Raw genomic sequence first — 19654 nt, forward strand, 5'->3', positions numbered from 1 at the left:
GCACAAGTGGCTGCATATGATGATGGGCACGGTGGCTGCATATGATGGGCACAAGTGACTGCATATGATGGGCACAGTGGCTGTGTTTGATGGGGGGGGGGGGGGGGGTTGGTATTTTTCAGTTTGTTTGTGCCCCCCCCCCCCCAAATATTTTGAGCACCAGCTGCCACTGATGTGAACTACATCCATAGGAAACCATAATATATGGACTGCATTGTGTTTCTGCAAAATGGAAAACGCACTAAAAATGCATAGGTGAGAACCGGGTCTTTGTCCTTCCTTAGGCTAATCCAATAAAGGGAAAAAAGTACTGTATGGATTTTATATAGGAAGCTCTCACAAGCAGCTTACCCTCATTGCACTGTATTGTCTCCCTTTATATTGTAGAGCACTGCACAAACTGTTGGCACTATACAGATCCTATACTAATAATGGAGTGCCTGTAGGTGACATTGTGCAATCAGTAGCGTTGTGTGTCCTGTCTGTATAGGAGGCGGACAGGCTGCAACCCGCACTGTATGGATCACTTGTCAGGTATTTCTAGGCTGGGGCAGCCACTGAGTAATCAGTCGAAGATCCTCCCAGCTTTTCTTTTCAAGTAACAATCCATTTAGTGCAGCTGCTTCCCCTTTCCCATCAGTGCTGAGCTCTCCGGGGTCAGGAAACTCCTCTACAGCCTATGCCAGCAACAGCAGTCTTCTCCCGGGTCCACCCTCAACTCTGCCACCATGCTGAAGGTCTTGGTGGAGTCCGCGGCCAATATTCCCAAAACTAAACTTGGCAGGCCGGACCCCATAGTCACCCTCACCTTCAGAGGTAAGTGTGTACTCCGCTACTCTCTCTGCAGGCTGCATTGCTTTACTTTTCTCTTTGCATTCCAAGGCTGCTTTCTGTTTCTTAACTGAGGTTTCTTAGAAATGCCTTGTTATGAGTCTAGTTTTGTTTCAGCAGGATTGAGAGAAGTATTTATTGCTATTGTAATGACAATCTAGTAGAGGATTGTAATGTGTTACCCATTGGTGAGTGCAGAACTTTTGGAGATTAAATTATTGCCTTAAATGGAAAACAAAAAACCTAAAACCCAGCTAGAGCCAAAAACTGGCAACCTGCCAACACTTCAATGCATCCGTCTTCCTTCTTTCATGCTTTTTATTTTTTTTTCCTTTTTATTTTTTATTTTAAGGTGTGTGTGTGTGTGTGTGTGTGTGTGTGTGTGTGTGTGTGTGTGTGTGTGTGTGTTTTTATGTATTTATTTTATCCTCCCATCAACAAACTTCCTGTCCTAGGGTGACAACTATACTGAGCAGTGTGGTCACCCTACATAACACTGGGGTTTATTTTGTAAAGGCAATAGAGTATGCACTTTGCCTATTTTGTCTCTGGTAAATCAGCCCCACTGTTGGGACTATACAGCACCTCCCTCTCTTACTTCTTGTACTCTCTGCCTTTTGGACTGTTATCAGCTCCCAAGATTAATGAAATGGATGAAAACTCTTTTATTTATTAATAATTTTTTTTTTTTTTCCTAACAGATATAATGAAACACTTTTTTTCAAAGGGTATATTTATCAAGGGAGCAAAAAATATAAATTTTGTCAGGCTCCATGCACATTAAAAGCTAAAAAAAAAATGCCAGAAAATGCTAGATGAAAAACGCTCATAATAGCATTTTTGTGCTAGCAGTTAGGTGCGTTCAGTGTTTTTATTTAATTTTTTTCTGGCAAATTGGTTCCAAAAACAACCCCCTCCTTCTTCTTATTTATTTATGTATTTTTGCTCCTAGAAGCTGAAGCTTCAAAAATACTTCTAATGTGCAAGGACGCTGTGTATGTGTGTGTGTGTATATATATATATAAATTTTTTTTTACCTGCTTTTAGGAAAAAAAAAAGACTCTGCTGCTAGAAGTGTGTGTGTGTGTGTGTGTGTGTGTGTGTGTGTTTTTTTTTTTTTTTTTTTTTTTTTTCTTTTAAGCTAGTGTGCATGTAGCCTCAGAGTTTACACTTTAACAGTGTTAAGGGCAGTGGTTTGTGTGTGATAACTTTTAGCAACCGAACCAACCAGGAATTTTTTTTTTGAAGATAATGTAATTGTACAAATAAAGGAGGAATTCTGATTGTGTGTGTGTGTGTGTGTGTGTGTGTGTGTGTGTGTGTGTGTGTTTAAAAAAAAAAAAAAAAAAAAAGGTATGTATATATAATTTAGTGTGTGTTGCAAAGGTGTGCTATGCTTTGTTGTTCACACCCCCTGGATAGTTGTTCTTGCATGCTTCTGTCTAGTATACAATGGGCAGGTCTATAGAATGAATGGAAGTTTCTGTATTGTGTTAGTAAAATGTTGCAGACTTCTCCTTGGTGAAGTGGGATGTTTGCTGTTTTGTAGAGGTATTTGGAATGTACCAGTTTGCCTAGGGATGCAATATGTTTTTCATTAGTCCCAACATTTATGTCTCTGTTGAAGTGGGGGGAGGGGGGTCATAACAGGCCCATATGTATAGAACTGGTCTGTTGGTGTAAAAACTATGTACAAACATTGTTTGCATGTCTGCACCAAAATCGTCGGGTTGGGATGTAGATGCTGTGTGTAATGGCATCTTTTATAAGGAATGCTCCTGCTATTGTTATATAAATCCTGATTAGATCTGCAGCTGCGATGGTTTACAAATGGATAGATAACACCACCATATCCCATGAATCTCTGGAGAATGTAGCCTGGAGCAGCCAAGGAAGAGACTTGTCATACGTCACCTCCCCGCCTTTCCACATGTATTGTGAATGGAATTCAGTTTACTTTTTCTTGTCCTTATAGGCTGGCCACATAAGTGTGCATAGATGTCCCAATCCTTAGTGTATCTGAACCCATACCATAACTGAAAATGTAATCAATTGCAGCTCACTAGGATTTGGTTTGGTGACTGTATTGGTCTGCTCCTTCCTTCCTTCCTTCCTTCTTCCTTTTTTCCTACTGCCAGTTGCCCTGGTTAAAGAGGAAGTAAACCCTGATGAGTTTACTTCCTCTTTGATTCCCTGCAAAGGTAAAGCATAATGGACTACTATGCATCGCATAGTAGTCCATTATGTGTCGCTTACCTGACACAGGAGCCAGCAAAGTCACCGCTGTCCCCTGTAGTCCGGTGCATCCATCTTCTCGGTGGGTCTTGCTGCTCCGCCGCTGTTATCCGGCGAAGCCGCAATGACGTCACTCCCACGCATGCGCATGGGAGCCATCACGCGCGGCATGTCGACGGCGGCACGCTCAGTGCGCCTGCGCGCCGCTGTCTACGTGTAGGTTTAGGAGATATTTCTTGGACCTACAAGTAAGCCTTAATTTAGGCTTATCTGTAGGTCAAAGTGTGTAATAAGGGTTTACAACCACTTTAATTGTTAGTAGATCCACTGATTCCTCTCTAGTTCTAGACTTGCTGCACCTTCTGTCGCTAGGTGGCATTATGCTGGTGACATTAGATGGAGAAGGGCTTGGCAAGGTCAGGTTATGAATAGATGGGGGTGTATCAGCCAATTGGTGGGGGTTTCCTTAGTTCCTTGGCCTGCTGGAGAGCCTATTTTTATTTGGGTGGAGTCAGTTGATCGGGGGTTCTGTGCTACCTGGACGGCTGTCTGGGTAGACGTGTGTTATGCTGCCCCAGGCTGCTAGGCCAGAAGCTTGAGGACTATCCCAGGCACATTTGGCTGCTAGGGTGTCTGAGGGCCTATCCAGAAGCAGGAGAAACGGCACAGGGTTGGACCTGCAGGATTAGAGTCCAACCGAGGGTAACGGTTCAGCCAGATGGGGAACCAGTTGTGGTTGGCAGTAGAGGGGAAGGTGTCGCCACTAAGGGTCCATCCACCTTGTTACTGGAGACCACTGTGATTAAGCTGGAGCCAGTACCAGAGCAGTCTTCTCACCACCAGGGGACAATGAAGAAATGGGAAAACTTCTTCAGCAAGTGCCAAGCCAGGGACCCAGCAGGGAATCGAGGGTGATGCTTGGGGAAGATGCCGAGTTAGGAATGTGGAAGAGCTCAGGGGATCCAGTGGCGATTGGGTCTGGGAGCTCGGGGAGTGAAGACCTACAGTAAGAGACTGTAGAGTACGAGGATAACTATTTGTGTTGCCTATAGTTGAATACAACAACAGTTACTGTTACAAGGTTTGTTGCCATAGGAGATAGCGGTCCTATCTATAGAGAAGCAGTGTTTGGCCTTCCACTGTATAGCTGTCTTCTAGTTGTCATTGCATTTACTCAAGGGTATCCTGGCCCTAACCCTCTCTCCCACAGTTCTTGTTCAAGAGACAAATCTCTTTGCATTCAAAAAGTGTCTGGCACCCATTACGTCAAGCTTGTATTTAACCCACTCACAAGGAAGGATGTTTGCTCTCACTAACCTTTGAAGTCCTCATTAGGCCTCTTTGGCCCCCCGGGACCTTGCTACGCACATCATACCGAAGTTTGTTGCATGCATTGGAAATATCAAAAGAACTTTTACCCGGTTTTTATTAATTTGGCGCAGGACTTTATGATAAGGCCTTTATGCTTCATGACTTTTTGGTTGTTGAGGTATTGCCTTCTCGGCGAAGCGTTTTGACTATAGATAGGAACCCATTGTAACTGCTTCTTTATTTCTGTTTTGCATTAGGCGGTGGCACATTCCAATGAGCCACACAACCCAAGTTTTATGCCCTGTGGTGAGGTAGAAGAGCTCTGAGTCAGACATAATTGTCTCTTTATAGTTACATATAACCTGTTCTGACGACTACTTTTATTTCCAGGAAACATACTCTGCACACAGGAGAGTGCAGACACTTGAATCTCATTCACACTATGGTGGTTATTTACGAAAGGCAAATCCACTTTGCACTGCAAGTGCACTTTAACCACTACAATACAGGGCACTTTTGCCCCCTTCCTTCCCAGCCCAATTTTCAGATTTCGGCGTTCTCGCAATTTCTTTGACAATTGCGCGGTCATGCTACGCTGTACCCAAATAAAACTTTTATCATTTTTGTTTGCACAAATAGAGCTTTATTTTGGTGGTATCCGTTTTTTATTTTTTGCAATATAAGCGAAAAAAGAGCGGAAATTTGGGAAAAAAACATTTCCTCCTTTCTATTTTAAAAGAGATCCAATAAAATCGAGTTTTGTCATAAATTTAAGCCAAAATGTATTCTGCTACATGTCTTTGGTTAAGTGTATAATAATTGGTTTGTGTGATCACTGACATATGTACGCAAATGATCATGTACATATGTGTGCAGATAATCATTGGGACATATGTGGGGGACATGTGTGTTTTTAACTAGACTGGTGATCAGTGAGTAAAAAGCTGTAAAAAAAAAAACAGCTCATACTCACTGATCATCAGCCAGCGATCTGCTCTCCTCTCCTCAGCGACGACTTCCGTGTGAGGAGAGCCGATTGCCTAGCAACCGGCTGTTTGTTTACATCACATGACGGCCGTGATTGGCCCTCCTGATCCCATGACGCCCCTGTCCAATCGCAGAGCCCTCCTGCCGATCAGAGATGCGCCGTGTCCGGGTGACACGAGCACATCGGGATTGCGCCGCTGCGCGGGCGCGCAAGCGATTCCCCCCCCCTACTTCTGATGGACGTTCAGGAACGTCCACTCAGAAGTAGAGAGCTCCCACCCGGCCAATGTACATATATGTAGTTAAAGTGCACTTGGAAGTGCAGTCGCTCTAAGACCCCCTTTTACACTGCGGGTGTTTTTCAGGTGCTACAGCACTAAAAATAGCGCCTGGGAAAAAACGGTTCCATTCACTCCAGTGTGAAAGCCCGAGGGCTTTCACACTGGATCGGTGTGCTGGCAGGGCGTCACAAAAAGCCCTGCTAGCAGCATCTTTGGAGTGATGTATACATCGCTCTTGCCCATTGCAATCAATGGGGCAGCCTGGCTATACCACCAGCAAAGCGCTGCTTTTAACCCTTTTTCGGCCGCTAGCAGGAGGGTAAAACCACCCATGCTGGTGGCCGAATACCGCCGCTAAAATGACGTTAAGAAATAGCGTTGTTTTTTACCACCAACGCTGTTCCCGCCCTAGTGTGACAGGGGCCTTAAGAAAAAAATCCAGGCAGTCTGACAAGTTTTTAAACGTGTAAATGCAGGAAGTTTAACCACTTAAAGTCTAAATCTTTTTCTGACACTTGTTAAAGAGGAAGTAAACCCTGATGAGTTTACTTCCTCTTTCATTCCCTGCAAAGGTAAAGCATAATGGACTGCTATCCATCGCATAGTAGTCCATTATGTGTCACTTACCTGACACAGGAGCCAGCGAAGTCACCGCTGTCCCCTGTAGTCCGGCGCATCCATCTCCTCGGTGGGTCTCGCTGCTCTGCTGCTGTCATTAGGCAAAGCCACGATGATTACTCCCGCGCATGCGCACGGGAGCTGCCATGCGCGGCATATCGCCGTTGACGGCGGCACGCTCAGTGCGCCGCAGACAGCGGTGCCTGTCTTTCGGCAAATATCTCCTAAACCGTGTAGGTTTAGGAGATATTTCTTGGACCTACAAGTAAGCCTCAATCTAGGCTTACCTGTAGGTCAAAGTGTGTTGTAAGGGTTTACAACCACTTTAAGTTAAAATCAATATATTATTATTTTTATTTTTTTTTTGCTAGAAAATTACTTGGATCCCCCAAACAAAAAAAAACCAACAATATATAATATATTAGCAGAGACTCTAGGGAATAAAATGTCAGTTGCTGCAATATTTTATGTCGCACTGTATTTTCCTAGCGGTCTTTCAAATGCAGCATCCCATTACTTTTTAAAGGGGCTTACACCCTCAGCTAATCGCCATCTAATTTCTAATGGCCCATTTGCAAGTGTAAATAGGGTCCTAAGGAATTGGTGCCTTCTCACACAGGTGATTTTTATTTATTTCCATGACTGAGTCCCTTTCCGACACTTCCCAGGATGAGGCCCAGCGTGATATGAGCAGACTCTTCTGGTGATTGACCCTCTGTGGCTCAGTATGACCCATGAAGATGTGTCTGGCGGTATTGCCAGATATTCTGTGCTGCATAATTTTCTGTTGAGTCACTGACTTTTTTTTTTTTTTTTTTTCTGGTTTAAGGATCAACAAACTTGGGATGGAAAAAGGTTGTCAGCAGCTGTTCTCATTTCAACTGGAGGCCGCCGGTTTTCAGTCTAAATTGTATACTGAAGTGTAGAAAAGTACAGGATTGAGGGCCTATGTACAAGGCACCGGGTTTTGCTGTCTGGCTGTGTTTCATGGCGTTTCCTGAACACCAGTAACTTCTCACACTGACACTCAGACATCAGAGAACAATAATTGTTAGCGGATGCAAAACCTACTGGGAAGGGTGGGGGAAGTTTTGCCTTTGATGGATCATATAACTTAAAAGAACCAAGTCAGAATATATGTGTAGCAAAGTCTCTGGCCTTTGCCAGTCTGAGATAGCCAAATATAGCTGACATCCTTCTGTATGAGGTGGGTTGTGAGGCATAGTGGGTGCAAGGTGGACAAAGTTATTGGGTGCCAGACACTTCTTGGATGTAAAAAAGAAGAAAACCCCTGCCCATTGGCTGAGTTACCCCATATACTCATAACCTGACCTTGGGTTGCCCTTCTCATATCTAGTACCACCAAGTACCCGGCCACCTAGTGGTAGAAGAGAAAAGTGCAACAAGGCCAAACTTTTGGAGAAATCTAGAAGATCTCTATCAATTAACCAAGATAACAACTACTCTTGCCAAGTAATTAGTGAAGAGCTCTAGTAGTCTGTGCTGGTGGGGCCTAAGGCTGGATTCACACCTAGGCATTTTATTTTTATTTATTTTTTTGTGCTTTTTTTCATTTTGCAGATTTGCACTACAGAACGTGTTCCATAGGAAACCATGTTAATTGGACTGTAGTGTAAATCTGAAAAATGGAAAAATCACAAAAAATGCATAGGCGTGAATCCAGCCTAAAAGGACAATGAATTCCAATAATTACCCCCAGCAATTGTGTAGGGATGCAATAACCCTAACCTGTCCACCTTTAGGAGATCCCTGAAAACTCACTTATTCAGGGAAGCCTATCCATTATCCGCCTAACTGTCCCCAAGCCAACGTGAAGCGCTGCGTAAACTGTTTGCACTATATAAATCGTGAATCAGCCAGGCCCCCTACCCATTATTTAAGGTAAGTGTTGTCTTCTAGGCCTGGGCATCAACGTGCAATTACTTAATATTATTTAGTTTTACTATTGTTCAGTGACATTCTAATGTAGTCTCCTTCATGGGGCCTGGAGGGGACTCTTCCTCTCTGTGACCATTGGAGAGTCTCTGATAGTCTCTGTGGCAGACCCCCCCCCCCCCTTTAGGTCTCATTAGACTCCGCTGTAGTCTCTAATGGGGCCTAGTGGGGGATCTTTCTAACAGCGGCCATCTCTGTGTCCATTAGATAGACCTCCCCTTCCAGGTCTCATTGGAGTACTCTGCTTCTCTTCCTGTATTTTGTTATGAGATTGTGGGAGGATCCTGGGGTAACGAAGACTCCTTAGGGAAGTGTGTGTTTGTGTGTGTTTGTGTGTGTTTGTGTGTGTTTGTGTGTGTTTTTTTTTCTTCTCACTGACGCTCCTGAGAAAAGGCTATTGGTGCCGCAGCTATCCGTGGCTGTTCGCACAGCCAGCAATTGTCTGAGTTGATCATGGCTGGGTGGTGCATCCAATCACAATTGCAACAGGAGGTTATCTCTCTCTGAGTGAACAGCCACAAAAAGCTGTCAATTCCAGCAGCAGGAATCTGTAAATTCTTCCCGATGGGATTTGCAGCATGGCTAAACATGTGAATGTAGCTTGGAGTCTTGCTGACCTCCCTGAAAATGAAAGGACCCCAGCTTTAAATACTTACGGTAATTCACTGCCCAAAACAAGTATTTTTTAGAAAGGACTGCTGATCTGCAAAGTTATTGGCAGAAAATATTGAAGCTGCTGGATCAACAAAACAGCCAGGCAAATTAGTATTTTAAGCTGGGAAAGGTCAGCAAAAGCAATCTTGTGTTTCTCATAGGACATAATTGAGTTAAGTAAGCAGTCATTATAATGGTCTTGTTTAGGCATGCACTGTCCTATTGTCGTCTTCACCATGTGCCACTGATTCTGTATTGTAATAAGTTGGGGTGTGACTTACACACTAGGAACATTTTTCTCATTTATACCAGTGTGAGTGTTGTTCTAAACTTCTTCTCCTCCCTCCTCCTCCTCCGCAGCACTGTCAGTTTTTCAGGCAGAGATGATTGGAAGGTCCATTCATCCCTATGGACAGGCAGGCTTAAAGCGGCACTCCACTCAAAAGTGTATATTACAGGTATCTGCACCCGCTTCCGGGCATAGATAGCCGCAGATGCCCGTCCCCCGTTTGTGTTCTGGGAAACACACAGTTCCCAGAACACAACAGGGACCAGTGATGACGCACATGCTCAGTAGGGAACAGGGCAGTGAAGCCGCAACGCTTCACTTCCTAATACCCTGACCAAGGATGGTAGCGGAGGCAGCTGAGAGATGAGCGATTGTTCGTCATCTGCTGCCAATGTCCCGGCCACCCTGGACAGGTAAGTGTCCATTTATTATAAGTCAACAGCTGCAGTATTTGTAGCTGCTGGCTTTTAATCCTTCTTTTTTTTTTTTTTTTTTTAAGGTGGAGCTCCGCTTTAAACAGGCTTTTGTGTCCATTTACACCCCTCTACCTCCAGGTTCTCTAAACAAAAACAAAGGGGACTCCATTCTCTTCTGTTTAGGTGGATCGGATTGGAGGTAGTTGGGTGTAAACGGAAAGCAGAATCCATTTACTCCCGGTCACCTATAGCTCTGTCCCTGTCTGCTCTGCAGACACAAATGTATCTTCTGCCTGCTCTGCTTTGATCATCACACAGATACCTGCTGATGGGAACAAATCTGACCCGTTGTGAAAGGGACCTTATTGAGCTCTTAGGGCTCTTTCACACGGGGCGGATCAGTGATAATCTGCCCTGTAGATATCCGCTTGCTCAGCCGGGATTGCTCCGTCAATCCCTGCTGAGCAGGAAGATGGCAGGTCTGTCTCTGCACACTGCGCAGGGACGGACCTGTCGGAGCGCCGCTCTCCCCTATGGGAGATCGGGTGACGACGGACCACAGTGTCCTTCGTCACCCGATCCGATGACTGATGGAAAAGTAGGTTTTTCCTCCGTCACACTTTTTCGTAGCGGGTCGGATGTCAGCGGACGTGTCACCGCTGACATGCGACGCTCCATAGACCTCTATGGTGCATCCATTCAGGTCCGCCTGAAGAACTGACAGGCGGACCTGAATGGATCGGCTGTGTGAAAAGAGCCCTTAGGCTCTATGCACATTGGCATAAAACACGTTGCTTCTATATTGTGTCCTGCCTGTAAAAGCAGCTCACTGTTATCCTTTGTGTCCATGTACGTTAGGACATTGAGAGGCAGAAAAAAGTGTTTCTGAGCTTACTGGCAGAAAAAATGAAAACTCCCTTAAACTCGTCTAAACTTTGGACAAAAAATGCTCTATATGAGTGTTTTGTATGGGTTTATATTTTCCTCCCAAGAGAACCCTCTCACCGCTCCCGCAGGTGTTCCCAGGAAGGACAGGCGAGGATAAGCCAACTCTGTAGATAGCTGCGTAGCAACACCCTCCAATGAAAGTGATGACAGAAACGCATCAGGGCATTGCTACGCAGCTATCTACAGAGTCGGCTTATCCTCACCTGTCCTTCCCGGGAACACCGTGGGAGTAGTGAGAGGTGAATGCGCAACTGACATGGTATTGATGTTAAGGCCCGTACACACGGTCGGACTTTTTGACAACAAACATGCAAATTAGCTGTTTTGGAGCAACATCCGACTGTGTGTACGCTCCATCGGACAAACTTTTTCTGTTTTCATCGGACTTTTGTTGGCTCTGCGAACGGACAAACTTTTTGACAACAGAAGTCCGATGGAGCAAAGTCCGACCGTGTGTATGCAAAAGCATCGGACTTTTGTACAAGGTACAAACACGCATGCTCAGAACCATTGCAAACGATCAGACTACAATACAGAAGTTGACCAAAGGTGGCGCTGGAGTCATTGAACGTCCTCTTTTGAAGCGGCGTCAGTACGTTGTGACGTCATTACGTTCGTGTTTGTTGTCAAAAAGTCCGACCGTGTGTATGCAATACAAACTTGTGGACAACACACTTTGTACAAAAGTCCACGGAAAAGTTTGTACAAGTCCGACCGTGTGTATGGGGCTTTACATGCCCTTATATTAAGCAAACATTGTGAGTGTGTTTGGGGTTTGTTTTTATTTTTATTTTTTTTGTGAGACCATTTTAAATGGGGGGGAAAAAAAATTCCACATAGCGTAATCCAGTACAACAGTTATTTTTTTATCTATTGCTTGCAATGAGCAAAATACATATGAAGTGTCCAGTGAACAGCGATTATCCTTTTGATTGATAAGCATGTTAATCAGCAGGGCCTGGTAAGTGGATTACCTACAGGGCTGTGGCACAAGTGGCGTGGTGATGGAGACTTGGGATCGCTTCTAATATTTTCTTCCACGATCGTCTAGTTTATACTCGCCTGCCTCTTTCTTAATGGACTTTCACTGAGTGGGTCACCATTTGATACTGTACTCCTAAGCAATTTCATTGATATTTTTAAATATTTGCTGTGTTTGCACTAGCGCTGCTAATTTTTTCTTTGACATATATTTGATGCACCTCATTTTAGTATAGCAGCTGCTGACTATTGTTTTAACAATATTTTTTCTGTGTGCGCTGAGGGAGGAATACTGAACATAGGGGGGTTTTTTTTTTTTTTTTTCTCTCATTCTTTCATATTTTTTTTTTTTTTTTTTTGTTTTTTTTCTCTTCTACCAGAAATGGGCAGGAAAAGTGCCTATGCGCATATGGCATTGAGCGTAAATGCATTCTACTGGCCAGAATATTAACTTAGTCTGGCTATAACAATACAGTGAACACAGCTTTGGTAAGTGTGTGTATACATACATACGCGCCGATACTGGCCATTTTCACTAGTATCAGTACTCACGAAAATGCTCCGATACCGGAAATGACGTCGCTCCGGACAGTGCCTTCCCCGCCTCCTCCTCCCTTTGGCATCGCTAGGTACAGGCCCACTTATCCTAACAGCCCACAAGCATTGTTTCCTTGCTGCACGATGCCTGCAATCTCTGACTGTCTCCTGTATCATGCCTGCCGTCACTTCTGCCTGTTGTCTCCTCCTTCCCTCTACCAGCTGTCACCTCTGCCCCCATGTCTCCCAATAACCCTCCTATCCCCATCCTCTGCGGAGTTAAAAAAAAAAATGCTATAAATCTATCCCCTATTTTGTAGATGCTATAACTTTTGCGCAAACCAATCAATATGCGCTTATTACTTTTTTATTTTTTATTTATTTAAATGGTGAGAAGAATACGTATCAGCCTGACACTATTCTTCTTGTCCTTTTGTGTGTTTTTTTTTTAAAAATTTTTTTGTTTATAGCTCAAATTATAAAAACCCCAGAAGCGATCAAATGCCACCAAAAGAAAGCTCTTTTTGTGTGTGTGTGTGGGGGGGAAGACATAAATTTTGTTTGGGTTCAGCATTGCACTACCGCGTAATTGTTAGTTAAAGCAATGCAGTGCCGAATTGCAAAAAAAAAAAAAAGCCCGGTCATTCAGCAGCCAAATTTTCCAGGACTGAAGTGGTTAAAAGTGGCATTTTTATATTTTATTTTAATGCCCATGTGCATGAGGCCTAAAACTAAACCCAGAAACAAAGAAAAGAAGTAGCGCACTACCCGAGGGTTAGAGAGTGCTGCTCACCCCTAAATCATGATTGAAAAAAGAAAAAGAAAATATCCCCTATGGTGGGGTTTTCTGGCAGCAGAGCAATATCTGTAATGTATGTAAGAAAAATATTAAGTAAAAATTAAATTACTGAATAAAAGGGGAATTTTAGAAATGTTTATTATTACATAAAAAAAATATAAAGGTATAAATGACACAGTAGTCAAAAAATGAACTCCACTGAACAGTTAAAGGGGTTGTAAAGGTAAATGTTTTTTCACCTTAATGCATTCTATGCATTAAGGTGAAAAAACATCTCGCACTGCCGGCGCCCCCAGTCCCCCTGTTTTTACTTACCTGACCCCTCGAAAATCCCGCGCTCGCCCCCGCCGTCCTCTTCGCCGCTCAGCCTGGCCGCTGATTGGCTGGAGTGGATGGATTGAAAGCAGCGCAGCCATTGGCTCGCGCTGCTGTCAATCACATCCAATGACGCAGCGCGTCGGGGGGCGGGGCCTTGTGATACAGCCGGCGGCTATAGCCGCTCGCTGTATCACGGGAGCGCGCCCGCAGTGCTTCTCACCAATGCGAGGGAGCTCGCATTAACGTGAGAAGCACCTGCGGGAGGAAGCAGAGACAGCCGCCGAGGGACCCCAGAAGAGCAGGTTCAGGGGCCACTCTGTGCAAAACGAGCTGCACAGTGGAGGTAAGTATGAAATGTTTGTTATTTTAAAAAAATAAAATTTTTTACTTTACAACCCCTTTAAACATAATATAAGAATAGGATATACACATCTAGACAAAATTATTTCATCACATGAACACTGTGCAATTGTATAAACAGTGGAGATGTGACGCTGACGCGTTTCGCCCCCCACTTGGGTTCTTCTTCAGAGGAATTGTTTATCATGAAAAGGAAAAGATTTGTGAATACATGTACAGGAAATTGTTTATCGCAGTATACTGTAAACAATTAAATAAATATAGATATTTAGAATCACAATATAATTACCAATTGGTCTATATCCCAAACAGTAAAAACGCAATTTTCCAGTAGGAATCCTCCTCAAAAAATATAAGGACCACTTCTCTCTCCCCCCACATATATGTACCAAAGGTCATGGAGATAACGCCTGTCGCCGTATACCAAGCCAGGAAAAAGGGGGGGCGAAGTCCAATGGTGCAGCTTGTAAGGGATCACACAAGCTAATCCCCTCCGGTGGAATCCACAAGAGGGGATGCAGGCGTCAGCGACCGAGAAATGGAGAAGACGCACCTGCAGCAGAATTAGATGCAAACGAATGGCCAGCACTGCCCACTTCCTAATTCAGGGATATATATATATATATATATATATATATATATATATATATATATATATATATATATATATATATATATATATATATATACTCTATCCAGAAAAGATCACTGAGAGAAGATGGAAGCGCTTGTGACCAGCGGGAGGGCTGACAGCCTTGTTTGCCATGATGTGCTAATATGCTGTGTATACCAGCACATTATAGCATAAAGCTCCTGGGGGCCTATTTAAGAAACAAATAGATTTTTACACACACATCAAAAAAAATTGGGACGCTTGCCTTTACCCGCACATTAAGTTTTAATGGCACCCCAATCTTAGTCCGTAGGGTTCAATATCAAGTTGGCCCACCCCTTGCAGCGATAACCGCTTCAACTCTTCTGGGAAGGCTGTCCACAAGGTTTAGGAGTGTGTCTATAGCCCCATACACACTATCAGATTTTCTGCTGACTTTTTTTTTTTTTCCCTTCAGATTTACTGAAACCATATAATGAGGTCAAACCTTAGGCGTTTCAATGTGTATGCAATCGGACAGGCACTTCCACTACATGGTTTTGGTAAATCTGAAGACAAAAATCTGATCGTGTATGGGGCTTTAGAGAATGTTTGACCATTTTTCCAGAAGTGCATTTCTGAGGTCAGACACTGGCTCTAATAAATCCCAAATGTGTTCTATTGGGTTGAGGTCGGGACAGTCAAGGTCCTCCACCCCAAACTCGCTCATCTGTGTCTTTATGGACCTTGCTTTGTACACTGGTCCAAATCCTTTGGTAGAGGTGGGATTATGATGTGGTGTGGTTTGTGTTGTTTTTATTTTTTAATTTTTTAGGGGTTGGGCTTGGCCCCTTAGTTCCAGTGAAGGGAACCCGTAAGGGGTCAGCATACCAAGACATTTTGGACAATTTCATGCTCCCAACTTTGTGGGAACAGTTTTTGGAAATGGCCCCTTCCTGTTCCAACATGACTGAGCAGCAGTGCAAAACGCAAGGTCCATAAAGACATGGATGAGCATATTTGGGGTGGAGGAATTTGATGAATAGACCTGCACAGAGTCCTAGCCTTAACCTGATGAAACACTTTTGGGATGAATTTGAGCCAAGACTACAAGCCAGGCCTTTTTGTCTACGCCCCAGTGGCGTACTAAGTGGGGGCGGGCCGCCCCGGGTGCCACACACTGGGGGGGGGGGGGGGGTGTCAGGCCAGCGCCCCCCACCCCTCCGTGACTGAAGAGAAGACAGTACCGCGGGTTAGGCAGCGGCACCGAATGGTGACCGAACACACAAGGAGAGCCTGAGGCATTGGCTTTGCAGTGCACAGCCCCCCCCCCCCCAACAATACAGACCCATAATGTACCTCGGAACCAGGGCAGGACTTAGGGTCGTGGGGGCCCCTGGGCTTGAGTCACTTTCGGGCCCCACCTTCTATACATTACCGTATTTATCAGCGTATAACGCTCTGGCGTATAACATGCACCCCAAGTTTAGGAGGGAATTTTAAGGAAAAAAACTTTTAGGAGGGAAGTTTAAGGGAAAAAAACGTACATTTAAATGTCCATTAATGCAGCCTTATCAGTGTCCATCTGCAGCCTTGCCCATCCATCTGCAGCCTTGTCCAGTGTACTCGGCTCAGCTCACAGTCACGCCCAGTCCCTGTGTTATGTCCATCATAGGGTGGGACTGTGAGAGGAGCCGAGCCCAGTACACTTGGCTATGTATCTCGGTGGGGCCCATGGGCTTGAGCCCAGTCAAGCCCAATGGTAAGTCCTGCCCTGCTCAGAAACACACACGGAGAGCCCAAGGCAGTGGCATTACGGGGGGGGGGGGGGTGTAGGTGCGAGCAGCAGACCCCGAGTGACACCTGTCAGCACAGTGATCTGGGACTCGGCGCAACAAGCCCCTTCTCTCTGGTCGCGGCTCTGATCAGTCTCGGCAGCGGCTGTCACAGCCGAGCAGAGTGAAGCCGCCTCCCCCTCCTCCTGCATGCACAGCACTGTGTAGACATAAAGGAGGAGGGGGAGGCGGCTTCACTCTGCTCGGATGTGACAGCCGCTGACACTCCATTTGAAATGTGTTCTGTAACCTTCACCCAACACACGGGGGTTATTTACGTTTAAGTGCACTTGGAAGTAAAGACGCTGTAGATCTGAGGGGGACGTGCAAGGGAAATTTAAAACAGTATTTTAGCTTGCACATGATTGGATGATAAAATCAGCAGAGCTTCCCCTCATTTACCTACTAGAGCCCATTTGCAAGTGGCAATAGTGTATGTTAAACCCAAATATGTGTGGCTTTTGTAGCTTTATCTAAATTAGGCAAGGGTGAGGACCCCTGTCAACTTTTTTCTTTTTTATTTATTTTTTTTTTTTTTTTACTAATAACAATACTGTGATATATAAACGTATTATTCCCTAAGGCGTTTTGGCTACTGTTCAAGATGTCTTCCTTTTCCCAGGCCTCTATACCTAATAAGGAGTCTTTTATGCCCTGTACACACGATCGGACATTCCGACCAGAAAATCCGTCACATTTTTTACGACGGATTTTGGCCGAAACTTGTCAGAAAATGTGATAGTTCGGAACGAGGTGACGTTTTTTGCGTGCAACGGGACTACGCAGAGGCGAGTAGCCAATAGCTTTCATCTTGTAATTTTATAAATTATTCTGAGCATGCATCTAAATTCTCTACAAAGATCAGAAAAAGTCATATCGGATTTTGTCGGAAATTTTTAGATCCAGCTCTCAAACTTTTTCCGTCTGAATTTCCGACGGAAAAAGTTCGATAGAGCCCACACACGATCGTATTTTCCGACAACATAATCCAACGGAATTATCGTTTTCCATTGGAATTTCCGATTGTGTGTACAGGGCATTATTCCCTCTTCTAGAGAAGCACCAGCGTTGTCTAGAAGGAAAAATATCCATCCCCTCAGGATCAGTTTTATGTATTGCCAGGATTTTGGCTTTTTTGTTGCTCTTCGTCTGCTGCTGTCACAGGGCCATCTGTAAGCACTTCTGTAAATGTACATCTGAACTAATTTTGGTAAATATGGAGCTAATATTACACAGGGTGTTTGGTAGGAGAGGAGAACTTGCGCTCGGCTCCCCTAGGTGCGATTGTGCATCTGCTAAAGCACAGTGCATGTTGAGCAATGGCGACATTTTGCATGCGGTAGTGTGGACCTAGCCTAAACTGTGTTTTGAGTACGGTGGATAGAATTGGCTGCCATCAATCCTCACATATAGCTATAGAAGCCCTTCTGGGATATGCCAAAATGACCAGCTTGCCAATCCAGGCCTGTGGATCGGAGTTGTTTTGATTGCGTTCCTCTGAGGAATTGACTGAGCTGTATATATTTCATTGAAAATCTATTTTAAATTTGGTTATTCCATTTGTACGTGTTCTCCAAGAACGTCTGAGGCTGCAAAGCTTCCAGAAACAAGTCTTGTAAAGCTGCTACTGGTTAAATATTTAACGTTTTAATTCTGCTCAGGTATTACATGGCTGGGTGTTGGCTTAGCTAGTAACCTGTTTTATAACCTGTGGGCATGCGGAAGGTGCTTAGTTGTTTGTACCTTTTAAACACAAATCTCAGATATTTATTTTTTCTCTTGTCCAATAAATCAGTTTAATATTCACATTTTAGAGTTTTTCTCGATTACCTCTCCAGTCTGCTGTATTGAACACAGTCCTAATGTGGTCAGTTTTCAGACCACATTATGTACAATAGACTTTTATGTGTGTGGATTAGAGGCCTGTAAACTTAGTGATATGGCATGTATAATATGATCAGTTGTAGGTGTGTTCTTGTGAAAAAATGACTCTATGGCAGTGATGGCGAACCTTGGCACCCCAGATGTTTTGGAACTACATTTCCCATGATGCTCTGGCACTCTGCAGTGTAGTGGAGCATCATGGGAAATGTAGTTCCAAAAAATCTGGGGTGCCAAGGTTCACCATCACTGCTCTATGGTAACAGTGAGCGTTAGGCTCCCCATTCAACCTACAGCTAGCTTCTCTTTTTTTATGTCATAATGTAGAGTATAAGACTTCCTATCATTTGGGCCCGGTCTTGCCACAAGGAGTTAATCCAGCTCTGAACAATCCTTTTTTTTTTTTTTTTTTTTTTTTTATTCAGTGAGATAAATCGAGAAAAACTTTGTCAAACCCTCCCCCTTGCTGTGAGTGACAGGTGGTTTACATATCTGGTGCACTAGCCTAAGATTATATATATATATATATATATATATATATATATATATATATATATATATATATATATATATATATATATATATATATATATATATATATATATATATATATATATATATATATATATATATATATATAGATATATATATATAGATATATATATAGATATATATATAGATATATATATAGATATAAATATATATATATATATATATATATATATAAATTCCCTCCCACTCCCTTCTTTTGCTGCTCTGCCAGGATTGGATGTTCCACACCTCAGCATAATTGGGCATGCTGATGTCATGTGGTTACTTTCCTGTCTTTTTCACTGGATGTTAGAGATGGCAGAAGTTCAGTGTAAGAAATATACAGGAGAAAATGCATATTGATAAGGGGAGTGTAGAGGTGGGCGGGGAGTCTACTGACATCATGACTCCACCCACCGAGCTCCAGACAACAGACCCACCCACAGAATCTGCAGTTTTTCGGGTCTTATAACAGACAGAGGGGAGACATTTGATAGGTAAAGATACATGCAGGAGGCATGTATATGCTTATAGATAACCCCTATGTCAGAAAGGATGACATTGAGATTGCATCCACTTTAAGGTGTGGTTGGGGTTTTTTTTGGCTTTTAAAAGACATATATGGGATTAATGATGATAAAAAAAATAAAATAAAAAAAAAAGGCAAACCTACTCCCCTAGGGAAAAAGATGCAGCATTCACCTATCGCGTCTCCACTGAAAACTGAGTGATAAAACACCACTGATCATTCAGTCCTCCCCTCCGCACTGAGTAGAGAGCTGTGACTGTTGGCCAGCGGCACTCTGCTCTGCCCCTCCAGTAGTCAATGGAGCCATGGGGAGGACAAAGAGCAGCTGGCTCAGTCTTCCAGCGATGTTGCCGAGGCTGAGCTGATTGCTGGTCCAGGTATGTGGGTGGATCCTGACTGACTGTAAAGTTAGGCTCCTACCCCAGCCTGCAACAGCTGACTGATGGCAGACAGCAGCTTTTGTCTGCTGTCGGCTGAAAAACAGTCACAAAAGTGCAGTTCGTTCTGGACTCCTGTAACCGATTTTCAGTCGACACCTCGCAAAAGCTGCTGTTGTCTGACGTCACTCAGCTGTTCCAGGCTGGGGAAAGAGCCTGACTTTACCATAGAACAGTGATGGCGAACCTTGGCACCCCAGATGTTTTGGAACTACATTTCCCATGATGCTCTGGCACTGCAGTTTACTGGAGCATCATGGGAAATGTAGTTCCAAAAATCTGGGGTGCCAAGGTTTGCCATCACTGTCATAGAAGTACAGCCAAAAAA

General features: G+C 43.9%; 1 protein-coding gene across 5 annotated transcripts in view; it reads left to right on the forward strand.

Moving 5' to 3' along the window:
• Positions 1-553: 553 nt before the first annotated feature.
• MYOF (myoferlin) overlaps positions 554-19654 on the forward strand; it is a 229345-nt gene continuing 210244 nt past the window's right edge. For all 5 annotated transcript variants that reach the window (XM_077455200.1, XM_077455202.1, XM_077455203.1 and 2 more), the window contains exon 1: positions 554-816. In XM_077455200.1, coding sequence (XP_077311326.1) covers positions 729-816 — 88 coding nt within the window. In that variant the 5' untranslated portion in view covers positions 554-728. The remainder of the gene's footprint in view (positions 817-19654) is intronic.

The sequence above is a fragment of the Lithobates pipiens genome, unplaced genomic scaffold, assembly GCF_037356315.1.
Source record: "Lithobates pipiens isolate NorthernLeopardFrog02 unplaced genomic scaffold, aLitPip1_a1.2 Scaffold_25, whole genome shotgun sequence".
Classification (NCBI taxonomy): domain Eukaryota; kingdom Metazoa; phylum Chordata; class Amphibia; order Anura; family Ranidae; genus Lithobates; species Lithobates pipiens.